The sequence below is a fragment of the Carcharhinus amblyrhynchos genome, chromosome 13 (genome assembly GCF_965287045.1).
Source record: "Carcharhinus amblyrhynchos chromosome 13, sCarAmb.v2.hapA, whole genome shotgun sequence".
NCBI classification, from domain to species: Eukaryota; Metazoa; Chordata; class Chondrichthyes; order Carcharhiniformes; family Carcharhinidae; genus Carcharhinus; species Carcharhinus amblyrhynchos.
Window position 1 is genome coordinate 6,197,799 of NC_137336.1, and position 24,685 is coordinate 6,222,483.

Consider the following 24,685-nt stretch of genomic DNA (forward strand, 5'->3'; position numbering starts at 1 on the left):
AACACAGAGCAGCGTTTGTTGCAGGGGGAGTGGTGCTGGATCCTGAGCCACAATTCCTCATCTCATTGGTAGACAGCGACACAAAGAGACTGGACCAATTATAACATCACAGAATCTTAAAGCGACACTGTCTCTACGGAACACGAGAAGAATTGTCTTTTACATTTAATGTTGTACAACTTGAATTGGACATTTTTGTGCCATGCTTAACGTAGGATTCATATGATGTCCTCAATAATATATAAGATAATCTTTGGATCTATACACCATTTACTTCCTAATATTGTTCATCATTGCATAGTTATTTCAACAAAATATAATCTAATGAACAATTTGCATCGCTGAGGCGAATTGTTGACATACTTACCTGAATTTTCTTTTTTATTATCTATTAACGGTAATGACATTAACATCCGTCAAATCATGTGACGTTTTAAATGTAATATTTTTTTCTCAGCCTTGACGGGCTGTTTTGTCAGTTTTAAGTACGGTGTCGTAGACTTACAATGATAGCCCAGAAAAGCAAACTCTTTTTCGCCAGCTAGAAACTGCGTTAAAAACTCATGGGTCACGAGTACCTCAGAATTTCAGGAAGACGCACCTTCACTCTCAGAGGGCAAATAGGGATGGCTAAGAAATTTCCCTCATATTGTATGTCACATGATGATTGTAGCTATTCTGCTATTCCATCCTATCTATGCGTCATTCAGAATTTCTTCTGAGTTTTGGCCATTTATCAGACTGTTGTTACAACCAAATGTGCTTTCAAATTCGTTCAACCTCTGAAGACATCTGTTTACATCATATTCAGGAATATGACTTCCTCAACCATGCCATCAAAACGAGTTTATTTGTCCCCAAGTAACTCTAAAAGGGGCAGCATCTAATTGTGGCTTGGACTTGTAAAAGAATATTGCAGAGACAAGGAGCAGTAAAGTTTTCGATGCTTAACCTCACCAGTATGTATTTATGATGTTCCAAAATGCATCACTTTTAATAAGGTACAGCTTTATTTGCAATTCCAGCGGAAAATCTAATGAACAGTTGCTATGTTAAATCAGAATAATATCACAGGAGTGTAGCTGCACCTTTACTTCAATTCTGCGGGTTAAAAATAATTGCAATTTAGAATGGTAAAATATCATGTAAGAAGATGTGAAAATGTTCACTTTGACAGGCAAAATAGGCAAACAGGAGGCCAATACACTCTGCTGCGGAGAGGGATCTAGGAGTCTGGGATCATGAAGCACATGAAACATCTGGAAAGCAGATGTTGCAAGTGGTTACAAAACCGACGGAAATTTATCATTTATTGCAAGGGGAATCCGGCAGTTAATTCTTTTATGTACAGTCTGCCGGATCTCTGAGAGCAAAAATGAAACCTGCTATTGCATTTGTTTCAGAAATTGACTGACTTCTGATCAACAACTGAAGAAAATATAGAGTTCAATTTGACAAACAGTACTTCATCAGAATTGTTGGGAGAATGTGTTTGTAAATGAAACCTATAATTCTTTGTCATAGGCTCACTGACTTCCAATACATGTTAAGTTGTTTCTTTTTTTCTCCAATTTTCCAGGATTGTCCTGCTGCGTTCTTCTTGATAGCAACATTTCCATTGCGGGTGGCTGCAAAATCAGTGCACTACTGATACAATGCGTACAACTTTGCTTAACAGTTAGCCCCCGATTCAGATTAGATAATGGACACTTAATTTTTTGCTGACTTCAAATACTGTGCTTACATATTATGTTGTTCGATCAATGACAGCGGCTATTACGAATCAAGTTTGAAATTGCGTTGAAAGTAATAAAGCTTGAAAAAATGAACACATGTCTCACCTCATGAGAGCCAATTATTTCCTTCTTTGTACTGGGTGAAGCAGTCCCATTCTCTTTCACGGTACACGGGTTAGACGTGATATTAAGAGACCTGGACGCGCAGGTCCACAATTCCTTAAAACTGGCGGCACAGTTGGAAAAGGTGGTGCAGAAAGCATGTGACATGCTTGTCTTCATCGGACGGGGCATCAAGTATAAAAGTCAGCAAATTATGTTACAGTTATATAAAACGTTGGTTTGGCCAAATTTGGAATACTGGGTCCAATTCTGGTCATCACACTACCAGAAGACGTGGAGCTTTGGAGAGAGTACAGAAAAGGTTTACCAGGATGTTGCCTGTTATGGAAGATATTATCGAAGAGGAGAGATTGCATCAACAGGGATTGTTCTCGCTGGAAAGACGGAGATTGAGGGGTGACCTCATAGAAGTTTATATCTATCAGGTCGCCCCTCAAGTTTGTGTGTGTGTAGGGTGGGGGAGGGGAGGGATGGGGAGAGGGGTGGGGGTGGAGAGAGCGATCAGGATATTGAATTCGATGACCAGAAATAATCAAAATCAAAATGAATGACGCAGAAGCATCGAAGGGCCGAATCGCCTACTCCTGTTTCTAGTTTCTATGTTTATACGTCCTCTCCAATGCAATCCGATACTGATACCTATGGCTTCTTCAGTCTCCACCATGCACTCATTTCTCCCTTTGTCGTGTCCAATCTAACCATTTATGCCCGTTATCGGTAGTCTGACCTCAAAAGAATATATTACCTGACTGTTTATCTACATCCACCGAATTTACTCTCGCGATCACATATCTTTGTTTTTTCTTCGGCCGCACTTGAAGCTATAGAACCATTTAGCTGAGCGTTTGAAACGTCATAGCATAGAAAGATACGGAGCAAGTGCTAATAATATGGGATTGGAAAAACATAAATGTTTCTTGGCAGGCAGAGATACAGTGGGGAGGAAGGGTTTCTTTCTGTGCTGCAGAACTCTACGACTCTGAGATTTTTCGGGTGGTGGTGATTTGATATATGTTCTCTTCGCAAACCGAGACATTGTCGTTCACATAAAGTGCAGCAATTATAATCTGGGTGGCCCTGAATATTTCCTACTTGTTTCCAACAAACGCTGCCAATGTAAACTAGTGAACGCACAAACCAGGGGTCGTTCAATTTGGGATATCAGTTTGTTCCCTGTTTACATTTTCTATTCGAAATTCTCACTTTGGCTTATTTTGTGGACTCTTACTTCCAGAAACTCGACCAGTCGCACTTTGTGACAGAAAGCGTATTCCGCCAGATTCTTTATCTGAAATTTCACGTTGAACTCAGGTTATGTCGAGAATTTCAGCTCACTGCCTCCAACCTGCAAAGACATATGAGTGGATGTTCACAAAGCTTCCACTGTGTGCCATTGTCAATGGGGTGCAAGTGACATCCACCCCCCCTAGACTAGCTAACTCTAAGGGTCAGGGACAAGAGGGGGCTGCTGGGAAGAGGAAGGGGGGTGAGGAGCGGAGGCCTCAGCCTCTTAATCTGCAAAACAGGTTTGAGGTTCTTGCTGCCGGTCTGGAAGAGGACGAGGCAGGTGAGGTTGGTGAGCAAATTGCACACGGTACAGTGATGCAGCAGGACATAGGCAAAAAGAAGGAAAAAGGAACGCAGTAGTAATTGGGGACAGTGGGGTGAAGGGTATTGACACTGTCCTTTGTCACAATGACAAAGTGCACAGAAGGGTGTGTTGTCTGCCTGGTGCTCGGGTACAGGATGTCGCAGCTGGGCTGCAGAGGAACCTGGAGTGGGAGGGTGAGAATCCGGTCGTTGTAGTACATGTGGGTGCCAACGACGTAGGCAAAGTGCGGACTGAGGATCTGGGGAGGGAGTATGAGAAGCTGGGAATGGAATTAAAAAGTAGAACCGACAAGGTGGTCATCTCTGGGCTACTGCCTGAACCGTGTGCAGACGGACGTAGGGTTGACAGGATTAAGGAAATGAATGGGTGGCTCAGAGATTGCTGTGGGAGGAATGGGTTTGAATTTATGGGGCATTGGCACCAGTATTGGGGTAGGTGGGACCTGTTCGGGCGGGATGGGGTTGGTCTGAACCGTGCTGGGACCAGAGTGCTGGCGAATCGAGTAAAGAGGACTGTAAACAGGGCTTTAAACTAATTAAGGGGGGGGGGGGGAAGGTGCGAGGGTAGGTGACCTTACGAGGTCTAAAGTTAAGGAGAGGGTACAGGTAAGGGAAGAGGCCGAGGATGTCCCAATAATAGAGGGAGTAGGGGGCGTGAGTATGGTTGGTGGCGTTACGGCAAATAGGGTCCAGGTGAAGGTTGGGATGAAAGCGCTGTATCTGAATGCACGAAGCATTCGGAATAAAGTGGATGAGCTGGTGGCGCAGATCAACACAAATGGATATGATCTGGTGGCCATTACAGAGACGTGGCTGCAAGGTGACAGGGACTGGGAGCTGAATGTCCAAGGGTATCAAGTGTTTAGGAAGGATAGGCGGGAGGGAAAAGGGGGGGAGGGGCGTAGCTCTGCTGATTAAGGGTAGCATCAAGGTGGTAGCAAGGGATGATATTGGAGCCAAGGAGCAGAACGTGGAATCGTTTTGGGTGGAGATGAGGAACAGCAAAGGGAGGAAGACGCTGGTGGGTGTCGTCTATAGGCCCCCGAATAATGATCTGGAGGTGGGGCGGGCTGTTAACGCGCAAATAAGTGCGGCGTGCAGGAATGGGACGGCCGTAGTTATGGGGGATTTCAATCTGCGTATTGATTGGTCGACCCATGTTGGACGCGGTGGGCTCGAGGAGGAGTTCTTGGAATGCTGCCGGGATAATTTCCTTGAACAGTGTGTGTTGGAGCCAACGAGGGAGCGAGCTATCTTGGATCTGGTGCTATGTAATGAGGCGGGTAGAATTAGGGACCTTGCAGTGAAGGATCCTCTTGGAGAGAGTGATCATTGTATGGTGGAGTTTCTGGTGCAGATGGAGGAGGAGAAAGTGGGTTCCCGGACACGCGTCCTTTGTTTGAACAGAGGGGAGTACGGTAGGATGAGAGAAGAATTGGCGAATGTGGACTGGGGGAGTACATTGGAGGAAGGGTCTGCTGAGGAGCAGTGGAGGATCTTTAAGGAGATCTTTCTTGGTGCTCAGCAGAAATTTATTCCGATGGTCAAAAAGGACTGTAGGAGGAGAGGTAATAAGCCGTGGATAACGAAGGAGGTGAAGGAAAGTGTTAAATTAAAAGCGGAGGAATTTAGAGTAGCTAAGAGTAGTGGGCGAGAAGAGGATTGGGAGAGGTTTAAATGTCAACAAAGATTGACAAAGAAGTTGATAAAGGAGGGTAGGAGAAACTATGAAGCTGGGCTAGCGCTTAATATAAAAAAGGATAGCAAGAGTTTTTATAAATACATAAAAAGGAAGAGGCTGGCTAGGGTGAACGTTGGTCCTTTAGAGGATGAGAAAGGGGACCTAGTGGGAGGGGATGGGGATATGGCTAAGGTATTGAATAACTTTTTTGTTTCTGTCTTCACGGAGGAGGACGTGAATAATTTGCCGGGCGTTAGCGATGGAAAGGTGGTAGGACTGGAGGGTCTTAATGACATTACTGTTACTAGAGAGGCGGTGCTCGACAGACTGGAGGGGCTGATTGTGGACATGTCCCCAGGACCGGATGGAATGCATCCGAGGGTCTGAAAGAAGTGGCGGAGGTTATAATGGATGCATTGGTGGTTATTTTCCAGACATCGCTGGATTCCGGGGAAGTGCCGGAAGATTGGAAAGCGGCTAATGTTACGCCGTTGTTTAAGAAGGGTGCCAGGCAAAAGGCAGGGAATTATAGGCCGGTTAGTTTAACGTCTGTGGTAGGTAAAATGTTAGAATCCGTCATTAAGGAGGAAATTGCGAGGCATCTTGAAGGGAATTGCTTGATAGAGCAGACGCAGCACGGTTTCATTAAAGGGAAGTCGTGTCTGACAAATTTACTGGAGTTCTATGAGGATGTGTCTAGGGCGGTGGATAGAGGAGAGCCGGTGGATGTGGTCTTTCTAGATTTTCAGAAGGCGTTTGACAAAGTACCTCATAAGAGGTTATTGCAGAAAGTCAGGGGACTTGGAGTTGGGGGTAGGGTGTTAGTGTGGATAGAGGATTGGTTGTCAAATAGGAGGCAGACAGTGGGGGTCAACGGGTGCTATTCGGATTGGCGGATGGTGACTAGTGGAGTGCCCCAGGGGTCGGTGCTGGGGCCTCAGCTTTTTACCATTTATATAGATGATCTGGAGGAGGGAACCGAGTGTAGGGTGTCGAAATTTGCTGATGACACCAAGATTGGGGGAACGGCAAATTGTGCGGAGGGTGTGGAGAGTCTGCAGAAGGATCTAGATAGGCTGGGTGAATGGGCCAGGAAATGGCAAATGGAATTTAATGTTGGCAAGTGTGAGGTGGTCCACTTTGGTAGGAAGAATGGTAGGAAGGACTATTACTTACGTGGCGAAAAACTGCAGCAGGCGACGGTGCAGAGGGACCTCGGGGTCCTTGTGCATGAGTCGCAAAAACCCAGCTTGCAGGTGCAGCAGGTGGTCAGGAAGGCGAATGAGATGCTGGCCTTCATAGCGAAGGGGATTGAATATAAAAGTAGGGCAGCTGTATAGGGCATTGGTGAGGCCGCAGCTGGAGTACTGTGTGCAGTTTTGGGCGCCGCACCTGCGCAAAGATATTTTGGCCTTGGAGGGAGTGCAGAGGAGGTTTACTAGGCTGATACCGGAGTTGAGGGGGTTGAGCTATGAGGAGAGGCTGAATGAACTAGGCTTGTACTCGTTGGAGTTTAGAAGAATGAGGGGAGATCTCATTGAGACGTATAAGATGATGAATGGGATGGATAGGATAGAGGTGGAGAGACTCTTCCCGCTCAAAAAAGACAGTAGGACTAGGGGACACAGCCTCAAGATAAAGGGGGGGGGGGCGTTTTAGAACGGAGTTGAGGAGGAACTTCTTCACTCAAAGGGTGGTGAATCTCTGGAATTCTCTACCCGTTGAAGTGGTGGAGGCTGCCTCGCTAAATATTTTCAAGAAGCGGGTTGATGGGATTTTGATAAGAGAGGGGATTAAGGGTTATGGGGAGAGGGCCGGAAAGTGGAACTGAGCCACGACAGATCAGCCATGATCTTATTGAATGGCGGCGCAGGCTCGAAGGGCCAGATGGCCTACTCCTGCTCCTATTTGTTATGTTCTTATGTTCTTATGTAATATGAGTGTGATGCTGTTACTATGCGTCCGTTTCTCTTCTCCTTCCAGGTGTTGTAGGTTGCGGATTTGGAATGTAAATTGATGGAGGTTTGTTGAGTTGCTGCAGTGCATCTTGCATCTAGTATATACTTCACATCATTAAGTCCATGCTGGAGGAAATAAATGTTTAATTTGTTGAATGCAATGCCAAAGGGGAAAGTTTTGTCCTTGATTATGTGGACCCTTTTGAAGCTGGAGCTGGAGCTGCAATCATGACCTGAAAAAAAATGGTTATTCCAGTTCGATGTTTGATCTATGGTAAATCACGGATGTTGAAAGGGTGGTGTAGTGAGGCGGGGTGAGGGGGGGTGGGTTGGGGGGGTGGTGGTGGTGGTGGTGGTCGGAGGCCGTGGTTGGGGGGGGCGGGGAGGTGGGTGCGGGAGCGGATGTACGGGAAAGATAATTCCATGCAACATCATGAGAAATGACTCAATGTCATCCATGATGCTCCTGTGGCTTCAGTTTCTTGTCATTTGATAGCTCAACTTGAATGCTGTCCTGTGCTTAATGAATGTTGTTCTGGACTGCTTCAGTAACTGACGAGTGACGGATGCCACTATTCATTGGCAATCTTCAGCGAACTTCGCCACGTGAGCTCATGATGGAGGGAGTGCCATTCATGAAGCAGCAGAAGATTAGTTCTTCCGAAACAATCCTGGAGAGCTCCCGTAGTCATCTTTCAGCACTGAGATGACTGGCCAGAACAACCTCTCCCGGCTTCATCTGACCTTCATCTGTGCATGACTCCACACAGTCCATCGTTTGAAATTTGATGCCCATGGAATTCCATTTCTTCTCGGGCTCATGGGTGTCACACTTGATCATATGGGGCCTTGATGTCTCCGCCCCGAATTCATATATTTGGTCCACAATTAGACCAAGGCTGTAATGAGGCCAGGCGCTGACTGGACTTGGCGCAATCCAAACTGAACTTCAGTGAGTAGGATCTTGCTTTGTATTTGTCATTTGACAGCAAATACAACACTTTCAATAATATTATTGATGATAACGAGAAGACTGAAGGGGATCATAAATGAAATTAATGTACTTGTTTGGTATTAGCGAACACGTCGTACCTTGGATACTTTCGGGTCTGTGCCAGTGCTATAGTCATTTGGAAATGCTTTGCTGAATGGCATAACGCGTTCTGGAGCGCAAATTTTCAGTACTGATCTGGAATGTTGTCATATCCCAGAAGTTTGCAATGATATCATCAGATTCTACATTTTACGTGGAGTCTCAAGGCATCTGTGAAGCTGGGGAATTCAGTAAGAGACCCAAAGTAGCCATTCTGTTAATCTGAGTGAAGCCAGTTGCAAATGCTTCAAATTTGTCTTCTGCACTGATGTGCTTAGCGCTTTCGTCATTGCGAATGGAATAATCTCCAACGCCAATTGGTTGATGAATTACCTCTGACCATTTACGATTCTGTGCGCGACTACAGAGCTGAAATTTGATCCTTTGCTTGTGGGATATTTTCAGCTGTCGTTGCATTCTGATTCCACTTTTTTGTCATGCAAGTAGTTCTGTGCTGTAGTTTCATCATGCGGGCACTCCGTTTTTCCGTGTGCCTGGAAGTGATTCTGGCTTGCTGTCCCGCACTCTTCCTCGAAACCTTCTGGAAATCCTGGGTTTGTTTCTACTGCTAGAATCTGGGCCTCATGCCATGACTGGTCACAAGGTTACAGACAGTGGTTGAACAAAATTCCAACCGTTTTTGGCCTCCGATGCCTTTGGGAAGCCCAGATTTGCGTTGCTGAATCTGTTCAAAATCTGTCCCACTCAGCAACATGTTCGTGCCACAGAACACAATGCAAAATGTTTCCAATGTGTTGACGAGATTGCATTTTCACAAGACCTGTGCGGTGATCCCTCCTAGCACAGGTACCATGGACAGATGCATTTGTGACACGGAGATTTGTGAAGACCTGTTCAAGTAGGCGTTGCCCTCTTGTTGGTTCTCACACAATCAACCACAGAAACAGTTCAGCTGCTTGGTTCCTTCGGACTCCGTCAGATCTGCCATTGTTTGACACAGAATTGAAGTTCTCTGTCCAGAGCATACGGTCTGACAGATGCATGTGTCCCAGGACATAATTTGAATGATTCGTATGCAGACGTAGCAATAATTAGCAAGCAAACAAAATGATATAGAACATAGAACATTACAGCGCAGAACAGGCCCTTCGGCCCACGATGTTGCGCCGACCAGTTTTTAAAAAAAACACTGACCCACTAATCTAAACCAATCCCTTTTTGTCCATATACCTATCCACAGATCTCTTAAACGCCCCCAAACTAGGCGCATTTACAACTGCAGCAGGCAGGGCATTCCAGTCCCTCACCACCCTCTGGGTAAAGAACCAACCCCTGACATCCGTCCTATAACTACCCCCCCCCCTTAATTTAAAGCCATGCCCCCTCGTGCTAGCTTTCTCCATCCGAGGAAAAAGGCTATCACTATCCACCCTATCTAAACCTCTAATCATCTTATATGTTTCAATAAGATCCCCTCTTAGCCTCCTTCTTTCCAGCGAAAACAACCCCAAGTCCCTCAGTCTCTCCTCATAGGACCTCCCCTCCATACCAGGCAACATCCTGGTAAACCTCCTCTGCACCCTCTCCAAAGCCTCCACGTCCTTCCTGTAATGTGGGGACCAGAACTGCACACAGTACTCCAAGTGCGGCCGCACCAGAGTTGTGTACAGTTGCAACATGACGCTGCGACTCCTAAATTCAATCCCCCTACCAATAAACGCCAAGGCACCGTATGCCTTCTTAACAACCTTATCTACTTGATTCCCAACTTTCAGGGATCTATGTACACATACACCTAGATCCCTCTGCTCCTCCACACTATTCAAAGTCCTCCCGTTAGCCCTATGCTCAACACATCTGTTACTCCTACCGAAATGAATTACCTCACACTTCTCCGCATTAAACTCCATCCGCCACCTCGCGGCCCAGCTCTGCAACCTGTCTAAGTCACCCTGCAAACTATGACACCCTTCGTCACAATCTACCACACCTCCAACTTTGGTGTCATCAGCAAACTTACTAATCCACCCAACTATACCCTCATCCAGATCATTAATAAAAATTACAAACAGCAGTGGCCCCAAAACAGATCCCTGAGGCACACCACTCGTAACCGAACTCCATGACGAATATTTACCATCAACCACCACCCTCTGTCTCCTATCTGCTAGCCAATTCCTGATCCAAGTACCTAGATTACCCCCAATCCCATACATCTGCATTTTCTGCAGAAGCCTACCATGGTGAACCTTATCAAACGCCTTACTAAAATCCATATATACCACGTCAACTGCCTTACCCCTATCCACCTCTTTGGTCACTTTCTCAAAGAACTCAATAAGGTTAGTAAGGCACGACCTACCTGCTACAAAACCATGCTGACTGTCTCTAATCAATTCATTACTCTCCAAATAACTATAAATCCTATCCCTAATAATTCTTTCTAAAACCTTGCCCACAACAGAAGTAAGACTCACCGGTCTATAATTCCCGGGGAAGTCTCTGTTTCCCTTCTTAAACAATGGGACAACATTCGCTGTCCTCCAATCTTCCGGTACTATACTATATAGTTTATTGCAAGGGAAATTGAATGCAAGAGTTGGGAGTGATACTTTGGTAATCCAGAGCATTGCTGAGACCACATTTAGTGTACTTTGGAAATTATTGGTCTCCTTAATTAAGCAAAGATTCATATGTTTTATGGTTCAGCCTCCACTATTTGTGCTCGGTAAGACTCCAGTCAGCGAGGTACCTGATTCTTGTTGACAACAGTTTCACTCGCACACCTTGCTGCCACAGCCTGTCAAATGATGCATTGATGTCAGGGACAGTCAATCACCTCACATCTGGAGTTTAGCTCTTTTATTCCATATTGGGCTACTGCTAACTTGAGATCAGGAGCTGAGTGATAATGGTGAAACCCAAGCAGACGGTCAGTGACTAATTTGTTGCTAAGCAAATGATTCTTGTTGACAACAATTTCACTCGCACACCTTGCCACGCGCTCGGTCAAATGATGCATTGATGTCAAGGACAGTAAATAACCTCACATCTGGAGTTTAGCTCTTTTATTCCATATTGGCCTACAGCTGACCTGAGGTCAGGAGCTGAATGATAATGGTGAAACCCAAACAGACAGTCAGTGAGTAACTTGTTGCTAAACAAATGAAGTTTGGCAACATTCTTGATGAACTCTTCTATTATTTTACTGATGGTGGAGAGTACACTGATGGAGCAGTAATTTGTTAGGTTGGACTTATCCTACTTTGAGTACAGAACATATCAAAACAACTTTCTACGTTGCTGTGCCTAAAGCCATGTAGTTGCCGCAATGGGGCAGCTGTGCTTGAGCCGTGGCAACTTCTGGAGAGTGCCAACTTCTGGACCACAGATATTCAGTACATTTGTCAAGTTATTGCCAGGACTGGACGTTTTGTAGTAGACTATGCGTTGAGCAGTGTCTTGTAAACAGCGGGAGTGATTCACAATGGCTGAAGACCCACATGTATGTTGCTGGGGACCACAAATACAGGGTGTGACAGATCATTCATTAATCACTATTGGGTGAAGACTGCTCCAAATGCCTCAGCCTTATTTATGCACTGTGAACAGTGCTCCCGACCACTGTGAACGCGAGCATTTGTGGAGACAGCTCAACAGTGAATCATTTATTTCCCACCATCATTCTTGATTGGATGTGTTAGAACTGTAAAACTTAGAATTGATCCGGTTGTTGTAAAATCATTTCACTAGGTCTTTTACATTCTGTTTGCGCTGGTTTTCATGTAAGAAGTCCTGCTTCTAGCTTCAGCAGGTTGACACCCCAATTTTTAGATAAGCCTGTTGTTATGCCCGGCATACCCTCCTGCGCACTTCATTGAGCCAACATTCGTACTGTATATTGTGGTAATGGCAGCATGTGGAACATGTGGACTGATGGGTCACAAAACATGATAGATGCCCAGTCCTGAGTTGCAAAATCAGGTCAAATTCTAATTGACACAGTTTTTTTTGTGCCACACATCATAATGGAAGGCTTATTCAATTTTAACACGGGACTTTTCTGCATCAGATCGTACAGTGGTTACAATTCCATTTACTGTCACAGCCAGATGCACCAGTGGCAGGCAGGTTGGTAGTAGAGAGTTCCAATACGTTTTTTCCCTCTTGTTGCTTCACTCTCCCATTGCTGCCTACCCAGTCTATCAGTTTTATCCTTTGGAACTTGGTCCGCTTTGAATCATGGAGCATTCATCAGCTCTGGGCGGTGTGGTGAGGCAGTTAGGCTGTAAAGAGCAATCAGCAGGAGGTGTCTTTGTTCATGTTTAATTTGATACCATGAGACTTCGTGGGGCCTGGAGTAGGTGTTAAGTTTAGAAGAATGGGGTTGACCTTACCGAGATATAGAAGATCCTCAGGAGGCTTGACAAGGTCAATGCTGAGAGTGTATTTTCATTGTGAAAGACGCTTGGAGCAGAGTGCATAATCTCAGAGTAATGCATCGTCCATTTAAATCAGAGATTCGGAGGAATCTCTCTTCTTGGAAGGGAAAGAAACCCAATGAGTATTTTTTTTTAACGCAGGGTGCAGTAGGGATTGAGTCGCTAAGTGTGTTCAAAGCTGAGGCAGGCAGATTTTTAATCAGTAAGGCACTCAAAGGTTATAGCGGGAAAATCTAGTTGCGGGTTATCACATCAGGTCAGTCATGATCTCATTGATTGGTGGAGCAGATTCCACGGTCCGAATGGCCTATTTCCGTTCAGAAGTCTTATGGTCTTATGATTTCCATTGCTACATCAAATAAGGTCTGCACTATCTGTTCCATTCCTTGAACCATCCTACCACACGCAACTGTGTGCAGTCATTCTCTGAGAAGTTCTGTTTGCAATGAGCCCATATATGTAGCTCAACCAACAATGCACCAGTTGGCACAGGAACTTTCAAGAAAGTGGTTACTTTAGCAGTGGACACATTTCATGCCGGTTTTCAGGCATTGACCAATTAACGACTTGGATGTTTAATTCATTTGATGAGTGAATGTCGTGAAATTATTATCCATGATGACAATTCATTTACCTCCTATTTTAATCCAATTACTATTGGATTCATTTCTATACACTGAAGGTATTTTTTTTTGCCATTGGTGAATAGAGGAATGATATAAAAGCTAGATATGTTTTTGTGTTTTATGCTTTTGAGACAAGTTTAAATTCATTTGCACTCTCTAACACTCTAAGCAGGCACAAAACCCTTTTGATACCATACTCCTCTCACGATGCTTTCACGTTCGTGTTACAATTTCCATCTTCCAAATGAGTAGATTTCTACCTGACCGACTGGGGGAACAACGTTTTTACTAACAAGCGAAAATTGTCTTTTACGTCTGGAATTTTTTTATTAAACTAACACAAAACATTCCCCCATAATTCGCTGTTATTATGTTTCTACAACATAGTATCACCATAAGTGCATACCTAACAGTCTTTCTGGCAACACCACGTTTCTGTGAGGTCCCTATTTTACGTGACAGCATCTAATTTCCCAAATAATATTCATGATTTTACACACATACCTTTGAATCATCATGAGTAACAGCCATCGGCAGGTGTCCGCTTCATGTTTTTCTTTCCACGCTCACAGCTGTTTGTTTTAAACTCTGTCCTACCTGACCATAAGACCATAAGACACAAGAGCAGAACTGGGCCACTCGGCCCATCGAGCCTGCTCCACCATTCAACCATTGCTTATTTTTTTCTCATCCCCATTCTCCTGTATTTTCCCCATAACCCGTGATCCACTTATTAATCAAGAACCTATCTATCTCTGTCTTAGAGATACTCAGTGACCTGGCCTCAACAGCCTCTTATATCAAAATGTTTCACAGATTCACCACTCAGGCTGAAGAAATTTCTCCTCATTTCTGTTTCAAAGGATCGTCACTTTAGCCTTAGGTTGTGTCCTCTGGTTTTAGTTTTTCCCACGAGTGGAAACATCCTCCACACGTACATTCTATCCACGCATCGCAATATCCTATAAGGTTTCAATAAGATCCCCCCTCATCCCTCTAAACTCCAATGAGTACAGGCCCAGAGTCCGCAACCATTTCTTATACGACAAGCTCTTCATTCCAGGAATCATTCTTGTGAACCAGCCCTGGCCTCTTTTCAACATCAGCACATCCTTGCTTAATATTGTGTCCAAAACTGCTCACAATACTCCAAATGGGATCAGACCGGAGTCCTATACAGCTTCAGAATTACATTCCTGCTCTTGTATTGTAGTCCGCTCAACATGAATGCTAACATTGCATTTGCCTTCCTAATTGCTGTCTGAACCTGCATGTTAACCTTAAGAGAATCTTGAACAATGACTCCCAAGTCCCTTTGTGTTTCTGATTTTCTAAGCATTTCCCAATTTAGAAAATAGATTTAGAATGTTTCCACTCCTCCTTCCAAAGTACAAAACCTCACACTTTTCCACATTGTACTCCATCTGCTACTTCTTTGCCCACTCTCCAAACCTGTCCATGTCTTTCTGCGTCCCCACTGCTTCCTCAATACTAGCTATCCCTCTATATATCTTTGGATCACCTGAAAACTTAGCAGCAGTGCCTTCAGTTGTTTACTCCAAATTAATGTATATTGTGAAAAGTCGTGGCCCCAGCACTGACCCCTGAGGCACACCAATAATCACTAGCTGTCCTCCTGAAAAACGGCCCCTTTATCCACACTCTCTGCCTTCTGCCAGTTAACCAATCCTCTATACATGCTAGGATCTGACCATTAATAACATGGTTACTTAACTTACTTAATGGTTTCCTATGCGGCAACTTGTCAACGGCCTTCTGCAAACCAAAATAAATTACATCCACAGGTTCTGTTTTATCTCGAGTCCTTGTTCCCTCTTCAAAGAACTGACAGAAATCATTTTCTACGGAGCTCAGGCCATCACATTCTATTTGTCACCTTTACAATACTCATTATGAACCGAGTATAACATTGACAGACAGAGATGGTTGTGGGCAAAAAAGTGGACTAATCGACAGATTAGGCAGCTGCAGGAGGCAAGACGAGATCGCAGGCGGTCTGTCTCTCTTTTAAATTCTTCTATGGCCACATAGAAGTTGGGAAACACAGTAAAAAGTCTGACAACACCAGGTTTTAGTCCAACCTATTTATTTGATAATATACTCACTAGCTTTCGGGTTAGCCCCTTCGTCAGGTGAATGGAGAGTTCTGGCCTCAGACAGAGCATATAAAGCACAGACAGTTTAGAGATTACTGATTAAAATGCGAATCCTAAATAGGTTGGACTAAAACCTGGTGTTGTCAGACTTCTTACTGTGTTTACGCCAGTCCAACGCCGGCATACCCACATCATGACACATAGAAGTTGCCAAAGTACTGCAGAACTGCAAATATGGTTTTGATATTTCAGAAAGGTTGTAAAGATAACACAGGGAATTACAGATCAGTGAGTCTCACGATGCTGCTATAGAAATTATTGGTTGAAACTCTGAAGGAGAGCATTTATCTACACTTTGAGAGGCAAGGCTTGATAAGAGAGGGTCAGCATTACTTCGTCAGAGAGAGGTCACGCCTAACAAACTTCATTGAATTTTCTGAGGAGGTGGCCAGGTATGTCGATGAGGGTAGTGCAGCTAAGGTGGTGTACATGCATTTCAGCAAAACTTTTGACAAGGTATCACATGAAACTGGAAACCACGGGTGAACAGGGATACCCATTGCCTGCTGCAGTCCAGGTCTGAGGCATTCAAGCCCGGCGACGCTGATGTATACAAGAAAGACAGGTATGATCCAAGAAGTCATCGAGTTATAGTCATAGAAGTTTACAGCATGGAAACAGGCCCTTCAGCCCATCTCGTCCATGCCACCATTTTTGAACCCCTAAGCTAGTCCCAATTGCCTGTATTTGGCCCATATCCCTCTGCACCCATCTTACCCATGCAAATGTTTAAATGCTTTTTTAAATGACAAAATTGTACTCGCCTCTATTACAACCTCTGACAGCTTGTTCCAGACACTCACCACCCTCTGTGTGAAAAAAATGCCCTTCTGGGCCCGATTGCATCTCTCCCCTTTCACCTCAAACCTACGCCCTCTAGTTTAAGACTCCTTTACCTTTGGGAAAAGTTATTGACTATCTAGCTGATGCATGCCCCTCATTATTTTATAGACCCCTATAAGGTCACCCTTCAGCCTTCTACACTCCAGGGAAAAAGATCCTAGTCTATTCAGCCACTCCTTATAACTCAAACCATCAAGTCCTGGCACCATCCTAGTAAATCACTTGTGCACTTTTTCTAGTTCAATAATATTATTTCTGTAATAGGGTAACCTGAACTCTACACAATATTCCACATGTAGCCTTACCAATGTCCTGTACAACTTCAACAAGACGTCCCAACTCCTGTATTCAATGTTCTGACCAATTAAACCGACCATACTGACTGCCTTCTTCACCACCCTGTCCACCTGTGACTCCACTTTCAAGGAGATATGAACCTATACCTCTAGATCGCTTTGTTCTGTAACTTTCCCCAACGCCCGACCATTAACTGAGGAAGTTCTGCTCTGGTTCAATCTACCAAAATGCATCATCGCGTATGTATCTATGTTAAACTCCATCTGTCATTCATCAGCCCAATTGATCAAGATCCCATTGCAATCGGAAATAACTATCTTCACTGTCCACTATGCCACCAATCTTGGTGTCATCTGCAAACTTAGTTAGCATACCTCCTATATTCTCATCCAAATCATTATTATAAATGACAAATAACAGTGGGTCCAGTACCAAACACAGTTCTATCAAAGATGCCAAAAGACAATACCAGACCAAGCTAGAGCCCCATGCTAGCCACACTCACCCCCGCCAACTTTGACAATGTTTGCAAGACGTAACAGGCTGCAAGGTGAAGGCATGTAAAATCATCGGCTCCAACGCGCCTCTCCCTGATGAGCTCAATGCATTTTACACATGGTTTGACAAGAGATCAGCGAGAGCATGCACTCCACCTTAGAAGTGGCGGATGAATCTATATCTGGGGTCACCATTGCAGGTGCCAGAGCAGCCTTCTCGAAGGCCAACACACAGGAAGTGACTGGCCCGGATGGTGTACCTGAACGAGCACTCAGATGTTGCGCAGATCACCTGGCATGGATATTCACAGACATCTTCAACCTCTCCTTACAACAATCCGAGGTCCCTATCTGCTTCAAGAAAATGACCATCATCCTGGTACCTAAGAAAACCAAGCAGCATGCCTTAAGTATTATCGGCCAGCAGATATGACAGCCATCATTATGAAGTGCTTTGAAAGGCTAGTCTGGCTACCCGAACTACCTGGATCCACTACACTTTGCCTACCACTGCAACAAGTCCACAGCAGATGCACCTCCCAAGCCCTGCGCTCAACCCTGGACCATCTAAATGACAAGGAAACCCATGTCAGACCCCTATTTGTTTCCTGAAGTTCCGTCTTCAACACTAATATTCCCATGAAACTCATCTCCAAACTCCGTGGCCTTGGCACCTCCGTCTGCAACTGGTTCCTGAACTTCGTAACTCACTGACCACAATCAGTCAGGATAGGCAACAACACCTCCTCCATGATCATTCTCAACACTGGTGCCCCACAAGGCTGTGTTCTCAACCCCCCACTATACTCCTTATACATCTATGACTGTGTGGCCAAATACCCCTGCAATTCGATTTTCAAGTTTGCTGATGACGCCAGCGCAGCAAGTTGGATCTCAAACAATGATGAGACAGAGTACAGGGATGAAATAGAGAACCTGGTGAACTGGTACAGAAATAATACTCTCTCCTTCAATGTCAACAAAACGAAGCAGATTGTCATCGACTTCAGGAAGCGTAAAGGGGAACTTGCCCCTGTCTACATCACCGGGGGCAAAGTAGAAAGAGTCGAGAACTTCAACTTTTTAGGTATCCAGATTACCAACAGCCTGCTCTGGTCCTCCCATGCCGATACTAAAGTTAAGAAAGCTACCAACGCCTCTACTTACTTAGAAGACTAAAGAAATTTGGCATGCCAGCTACAACTCTCACCAACTTTTACAGATGCACCACAGAAAACATTATTCCTGGTTGTATCACAGCTCGGTATGCCTCCTTCCCTGCCCAAGACCGCAAGGAACTGCAAAACACCGTGAATGTAGCGCAATCCATCATGCAAACCAGCCTCCCATCCATTGACTCTATCTACACTTCCCGCTGTCTCGGCAAAGCAGCCAGCATAATTAAGGACCCCACGCACCCCGGACATTCTCTCTTCCACATTCTTCCATCGGGAAAAAGAAACAAAATTCTGAGACAATGTATCAACCGACACAGGAACAGCTTCTTCCCTGCTGCTGTCACATTTTTGAATTTACTTTACTTCAATTAAATTGATCTACCGATACCCGAGTTATGATTGTAACGCTACATTCTGGACTCTCGTTTCCTTCTCTGTGAACGGTATGTTTTCCCTGTATAATGCGCAAAAAAACAATACTTTTTATTGTATGTTAATATATGTGACAATAATAAATCAACTCAAATCAAATAGAAATCAAACATGAAAGATTTATAAAGGCCATAAATGCACATGGTCAAGAGTAATTTGATAAAGTGGATTCAAAATTGCCTCAGTAATAAGAGACGGAGAATGATGACAGAATGTCGCCTTAGTGATGGAAGTTAATGTCCACTGATGTGCCAAGGGGATATGTGGTGGGGGGGGGGGGGGGGGGGGGGGGGGGCGATGGGGGTGGTGTGGGGGTGGTGTGGCGGGGGGGTGGGGAGGTAGGGGGAATCCTCCATTATTAGTCACTTATATGAGCAACATAGATGACTATATGAGGGGTAGGATTAGTAAGTATATGGATGACACAAAGATTGACAGGTGGTTAACAGTGAGATTGAAATTATTTTGCTACAAGAAAATTTGGGCGGGATGCTCAAATGGACAGGTAACTGTCACATATAATTTAACACTGAAGTGTATGAGGTGTTACACATTAGAAGAAGAAATTTGAGAAGGAAGTGTTTAATGAATGGCATAAAACTAGGAAGTTCTGTGGCTTAGGGATAATGTGAGGCAAAACCTTTCTTTTCCCAGAACATGTTAACAGGCTGTACTGCCCTGTCTAAGATGATGATAGAGGTGAGTTGCCTCACATCCTCTAAAATGTACCTGGAAGATTTCTTCGCACATCACAACATTCATGGTTATGAGTCAAACGCCGGTAAATGGGATTAGATGGGAGGTCAGGTGTTTCAACTAATGTCGGTGCAGACCCGTTGATCTGAAGGATTTCTTCTGCACTCTGTGATTCCATGATTCTATGATCTTATTCTACCGATATTCCTTCCCTTGGAGAAATATTGATTGCTGACAGTGCTGTGAAATGAATGTCAATATACCCGGCTTGTCCAATAACTGTGAGGAAAGTGCTGCAATAATTGTTTCGCTAATAGTTAATTCAGCGCACTTTTTTAAACGTGGTTGGACCACTGACTCGCAGTAATCTTTTCAAATCACGAAGTAATTATCTTAAGATCGGTAAACTATATATGCATCTCCACACAGTCATTTACAACAGAAATTCTTATAAATAAAATATAGTTCCTCTTCGCAATAGCCAACAGCTCAATTCTTGCGCTTTTTTGGCGTTGACAACGATCAATGTTTTTATCACATCACGGACAGTTATTGAATTAAACAAAACTTCGGCGAAATGTTTTCGTAGTAATAAGTCAAGCTTTGTTTCTACATTTATGCTTATTCATCTCCCTCAATTTTATCTCGTTAACATACCCAAGACATTTTTACGAAGGTGCCTCTCACCTCATTAGTTGTCTCCTTGTTGGTACTGATTGATTCATTTCCATGATTTGCATCGAGAGGTGTTCCAGTCTTGAGATCAATCATGGATGCAGCCGAACCATGTGACTTTACAAACATTAAATCCTTCATAGCTGGATCATAGCGAAATTGTTGTGGAATTGTTGCCGTTTCATACGCCTGCGTATAGTTGGGTGGGATCTGAAGATTTACGCTCGCCTTTTGAACTCCATGGAGTGAGTTCGCCCGGGAAAAGTATGACGTATTCCTACAGCAAAAACCACTATTGATATAATTTCTCCCTTTGTACACTTTAGTACCGAGGAATACAATAGCCACAAGTAAAACAAATGAGGTGGTGCCAAACAAAACTATAAGGTAGAATTTCAAATTCCATTTCCACGGTCCAGTTGTCCCCTGAATTCCAATATTGAAGGCATTTTCTGTTTCGTCATCTTGCACTGATACATTGATAGTGATCATGGAAGAAAGGGATGGGGTACCATTGTCTCTCACTAAAATTACGATCTTTGTCCTGATTGAATCCTTGTGGGTAAAGTGGCGAATCGTCCATATTTCTCCAGTTTCTGGAGCCACAGTAAAGAGACTTTCATCAGTCGGTTGATGGAGATGATAAACAAGTTGGGCATTGAGACCCGAATCGGCATCAGTAGCTGTGACTTTTAGAACCAAATAACCTGGTTCGGCCGATCTTGGTATTGTGTCCACTGCTGCGGAACCTTTGATTGCCGAAGGTGACACGATCACAGGGGCATTGTCATTCTGGTCCACAATGACCACAGTGACCGTCACATTACTGCTGAGCGGAGGTGATCCAGAATCCTTCACACGCACATGAATTTCGAAACGTGTTAGTTGTTCAAAATCGAAAGATTGGTGAGCAGAAATCACCCCGCTGACTGTATTTACTGACACAAAAGAGGTTGCAGGCAATCCATGTATCAGGCTATCCAAAATAGAATAAGAAAGTTCGGCATTTTGACCAGAATCTGGGTCAAAGGCTGACAAGGAACCAATGGAAGCGCCAATAACATTATTCTCTGTAACATGCAGCGTGAATGAAGGCTGCGTAAAACGCGGTGTATTGTCATTTATATCTGCGACCATAACTTGGATGATTTTCGTGGTCGACAGTGGCGGGGTGCCTGCATCGGTGCATATGATAGTAATGTTGTATTCTGGCATCTTTTCATGATCTATGTCACCCTGAGTGGCTAAAGTATAATAGTTACTATAAGAAGTGGTAAGCTTAAAGGGGATATCTCTGGGTATCCTGCAATGAACATCTGCTGTGTTCTTTGAATCTCGATCTAAAATTCTTATAACAGCTACTGTTGTGTCTGGTAAAGCGTTTTCTAGGATCGTGCTTGACGTAGAAGTTGTTATTATTTCAGGTGAATTATCATTGACATCAGTCACCGTCAGTAAAACGTTACAGTATACTGCCACCGGATGCGAACTCCTGTCTTTTGCTTGTACTGAAATCTGATAACTAGGTGTTTCCTCAAAGTCCAGGACACCAGTTACCCTGATTTCTCCCGTTCTTGTATCCAAGCTAAACAACTCACGCACTTTCTCGGGAGTGTGATCACTGAAAGAATAGATTACCTCACCGTTCAGACCTTCGTCCACATCCACTGCAGTTACTTTCACAATTAAGGTATCTTTGGGTGTATTTTCTGCAATCGTAAGTTCATAGACGTTTTGTTCGCAAACTGGTGCATTGTCGTTCGCATCAATTACCGTAATTTTAATCACCGTGGTTCCGAACCTCATCGGTTTCCCTCCGTCAAACGCCGTCAGTGTCAGTCGATTAGTCGGTTCTTGCTCTCGGTCTAAGGGTCGCTCCAGCACGAGTTCTGGGACGCCAGCTTCACCACCCTCTAACTGCCATTTCAATCTGAAATACCCGTTTGAACTCAGTTGATAAGAATGAACACTGTTAGCTCCAACGTCCGGATCAAAAGCTTTCTGGAGTGGAAAGGACGTTTCAACTGGCGTGGATTCCCATATTTCCAGGTTAACCTCGCTTCTCTGGAACACGGGAGCATTATCGTTTATGTCGAGAATGTCGATTTCAATACGATAGATCTGAAGCGGATTCTCAATCACAGCTTCTAACATTAATGCGCAACTGAGGCCTTGCTCGCATACCTGCTCTCTGTCGATTTTTTCTTTTATAAGCAAAATTCCAGTTTTTAAATTCACAGTAAAATGTTGGTTTCTGTTTTCAGATGCGATCCTAAACCTGCGTTCAAATAGCTGTTTAACATCTAAGCCGAGGTCTTTAGCAATATTTCCAACAAAGGCACCAAGCTCTAATTCTTCCGGAATTGAGTAGCGAATGTTTCCATTTACCGAATCGGAAACATACACGAGAATCACATGAAGAACGGGCCACAGCAAAATTCGGCTATTTCGCAAAAAGGCCATTCTTGATCAATGTACCGGGAAATAACTGTCTGATTCTCTGATGAATTTTACGGTTGTTATTGCAACCGCGAGAACAAAATTGTTCATTACCTTGGTTTTCAGATTGTTAAAGCATTGCTTTTCGGCCAGGCACACGTGTTCTTTGTCAAAATCGCAAAGCTTATTTGTACAAATTCCGTTAGATTTTCTGCAACTGTTAGACGTGAATGAAGCGGCTTTCGAGATGAATGTTCCTCCTCTCTGAGATACTGCGCAGTGTTTGTTGCAGGGGGAGTGGTGCTGGATCCTCAGCCACATTTCCTCATCTCATTGGTAGACAGCGACACAAAGAGACTGGGCCAATAATAACAGCACACAATCTTAAAGCGACGCTATAGAACACTGGAAGAATTGCGCTGAGTATTTAATGTTGTACAACTTCAATTGAGCACTTCCGTGACATATTAACGTGTGTTTCATAGAATGTGCTTATTAATATGTAAGGAAATGTCATGTGTCAATACACAATTCACTTGACGAATGTTGTTCATCATTGTTTGGTTATTTCAACAAAAATTACTCTACTGAAATAAACCGCCAATTTGCATTGTTCTGTCGGATTTGACTTCTTTGTTTATTACCTATTATCGGTAAAAGAATTTAAATCAGACTAACCATGCCATGTTTTAAATATAATATGCCTCTGAATCTTGACCGTTTGATGTGTCAGTTTGAAATAAAGTGTCAGAGACTTAGAACGTCTGCCACAGGGAAAAAAAAATCCCTAAAGATCGTTATCCCATAAAACTTCTAAGCCACTAGTGCTTCAGAGTTTCAGAAAAATGCACTATCTGTGCATGATTTTTTTGAGCCTCTGCCATCTTTTCATCCTTTTTATGCATTGTCAGAATTTATTTCAATTTGTCTGACTGTTCAAATTCCTTCTACACCATAAAACCTCTCAAACAATAACGAGACAGAGTACAGGAATGAGATAGAGAATCTGATGAACTGGGGCAGCATCAATAATCTCTCCCTCAATGTCCACAAAACGAAGGACATTGTCATCGACTTCAGGAAGCACGAAGGAGAACATGTCCCTGTCTACATCAATGGGGACGAAGTAGAAAAGGTCGAGAGCTTCAAGTTTTTAGGTGTACAGATCACCAACAACCTGTCCTGCCACCCCCCACCCCCGCTCCTTCCGACATTATAGTTAAGAAAGCCCACCAACGCCTCTACTTTCTCAGAAGACGAAGGAAATTTTGCATGTGCGCTATGACTCTCATCAACTTTTACAGATGCACCATTGAAAACATTCTTTCTGGTTGTATCACAACTTGGCATGGCTCCTGCTCTGCCCCAACCCGCAAGGAACGACAAAAGATCGTGGATGTAGCCCAATCCATCAGGCAAACCAACCTCCCATCCATTGACTCTGTCCATATTTCCCGCTGCCTGGGCAAAGCAGCCAGAATAATTAAGGACCCCACGTACCCCGGACATTTTCTCTTCAATCTGGAAACTGTAAATTCTGGAATTGCTTGGAAGAAGAGGAAATCATGAAGACAGATGGTGGGGCCGTGCAGAGGGAGGAAGAGGGAGATGGTGATTGGGAGGTGAGTGCAGGTCCATTATTTGGTCTGCAGTGGCACAGAAAATGTAAAACCATCGAATAAGTTATCTTTCTCCCCAAAGCTGCTTTTGCAGCAGTGCTTTAAGGATTTTCACGTGAGTCTAAGGGCCTGGTGCCAGTGAGAAGATTATGCAAAATACATTTTGTACATTAGTACCTCTATAGTGAATCAGTCCTATAAACACATAATCAGTGCATTATGAAAATGTGCCACATTGTAGGAAAGATGTGAAAACTTTAGAGAAAGTGCATCAAAAATTTACAAGCATGGTCTAATATTAGGAACCTTAGTTACGTGGATAGATTGGAAAACCTGTCTGTGTGGAACCCCCGTGTTTATATTCCAGAACTGTGATGATAGGCCAAAGCAACTGCTACTGGTTCCCTTTGGTCTACGCAACACTCACCGCAATGGATCGTTTTCAACTTGATACCCATTGAGCTTCATTTCACCTCATCTCGGGGTTCTTGATGCCACACCTGATCATATGCGACCCTGATATCTCCCCTCCGAAATTACATATTTTGCCCACATTTGGAAAAAGGCTGTGATGAGGCCAGGGGCCCACTTCTCTTTGTGG

The 24,685-nt window shown here is 44.0% G+C and overlaps 1 protein-coding gene across 5 annotated transcripts in view; it reads right to left on the reverse strand.

The window, feature by feature from the left end:
* The window catches only part of LOC145351669 (protocadherin-10-like), a 207,283-nt gene that overhangs the window by 30,345 nt on the left and 152,253 nt on the right, over nucleotides 1-24,685 (reverse strand). Inside the window, exon 1 of one of the 5 annotated variants that reach the window (XM_080201234.1) lies at nucleotides 20,039-22,717. The exons of the other annotated variants lie outside the window; for them this stretch is intronic. Coding sequence (XP_080057360.1) covers nucleotides 20,039-22,489 — 2,451 coding nt within the window. The 5' untranslated portion in view covers nucleotides 22,490-22,717. Of the gene's footprint in view, nucleotides 1-20,038; nucleotides 22,718-24,685 lie in introns of those variants that run through there. 5 annotated transcript variants of the gene reach the window in all.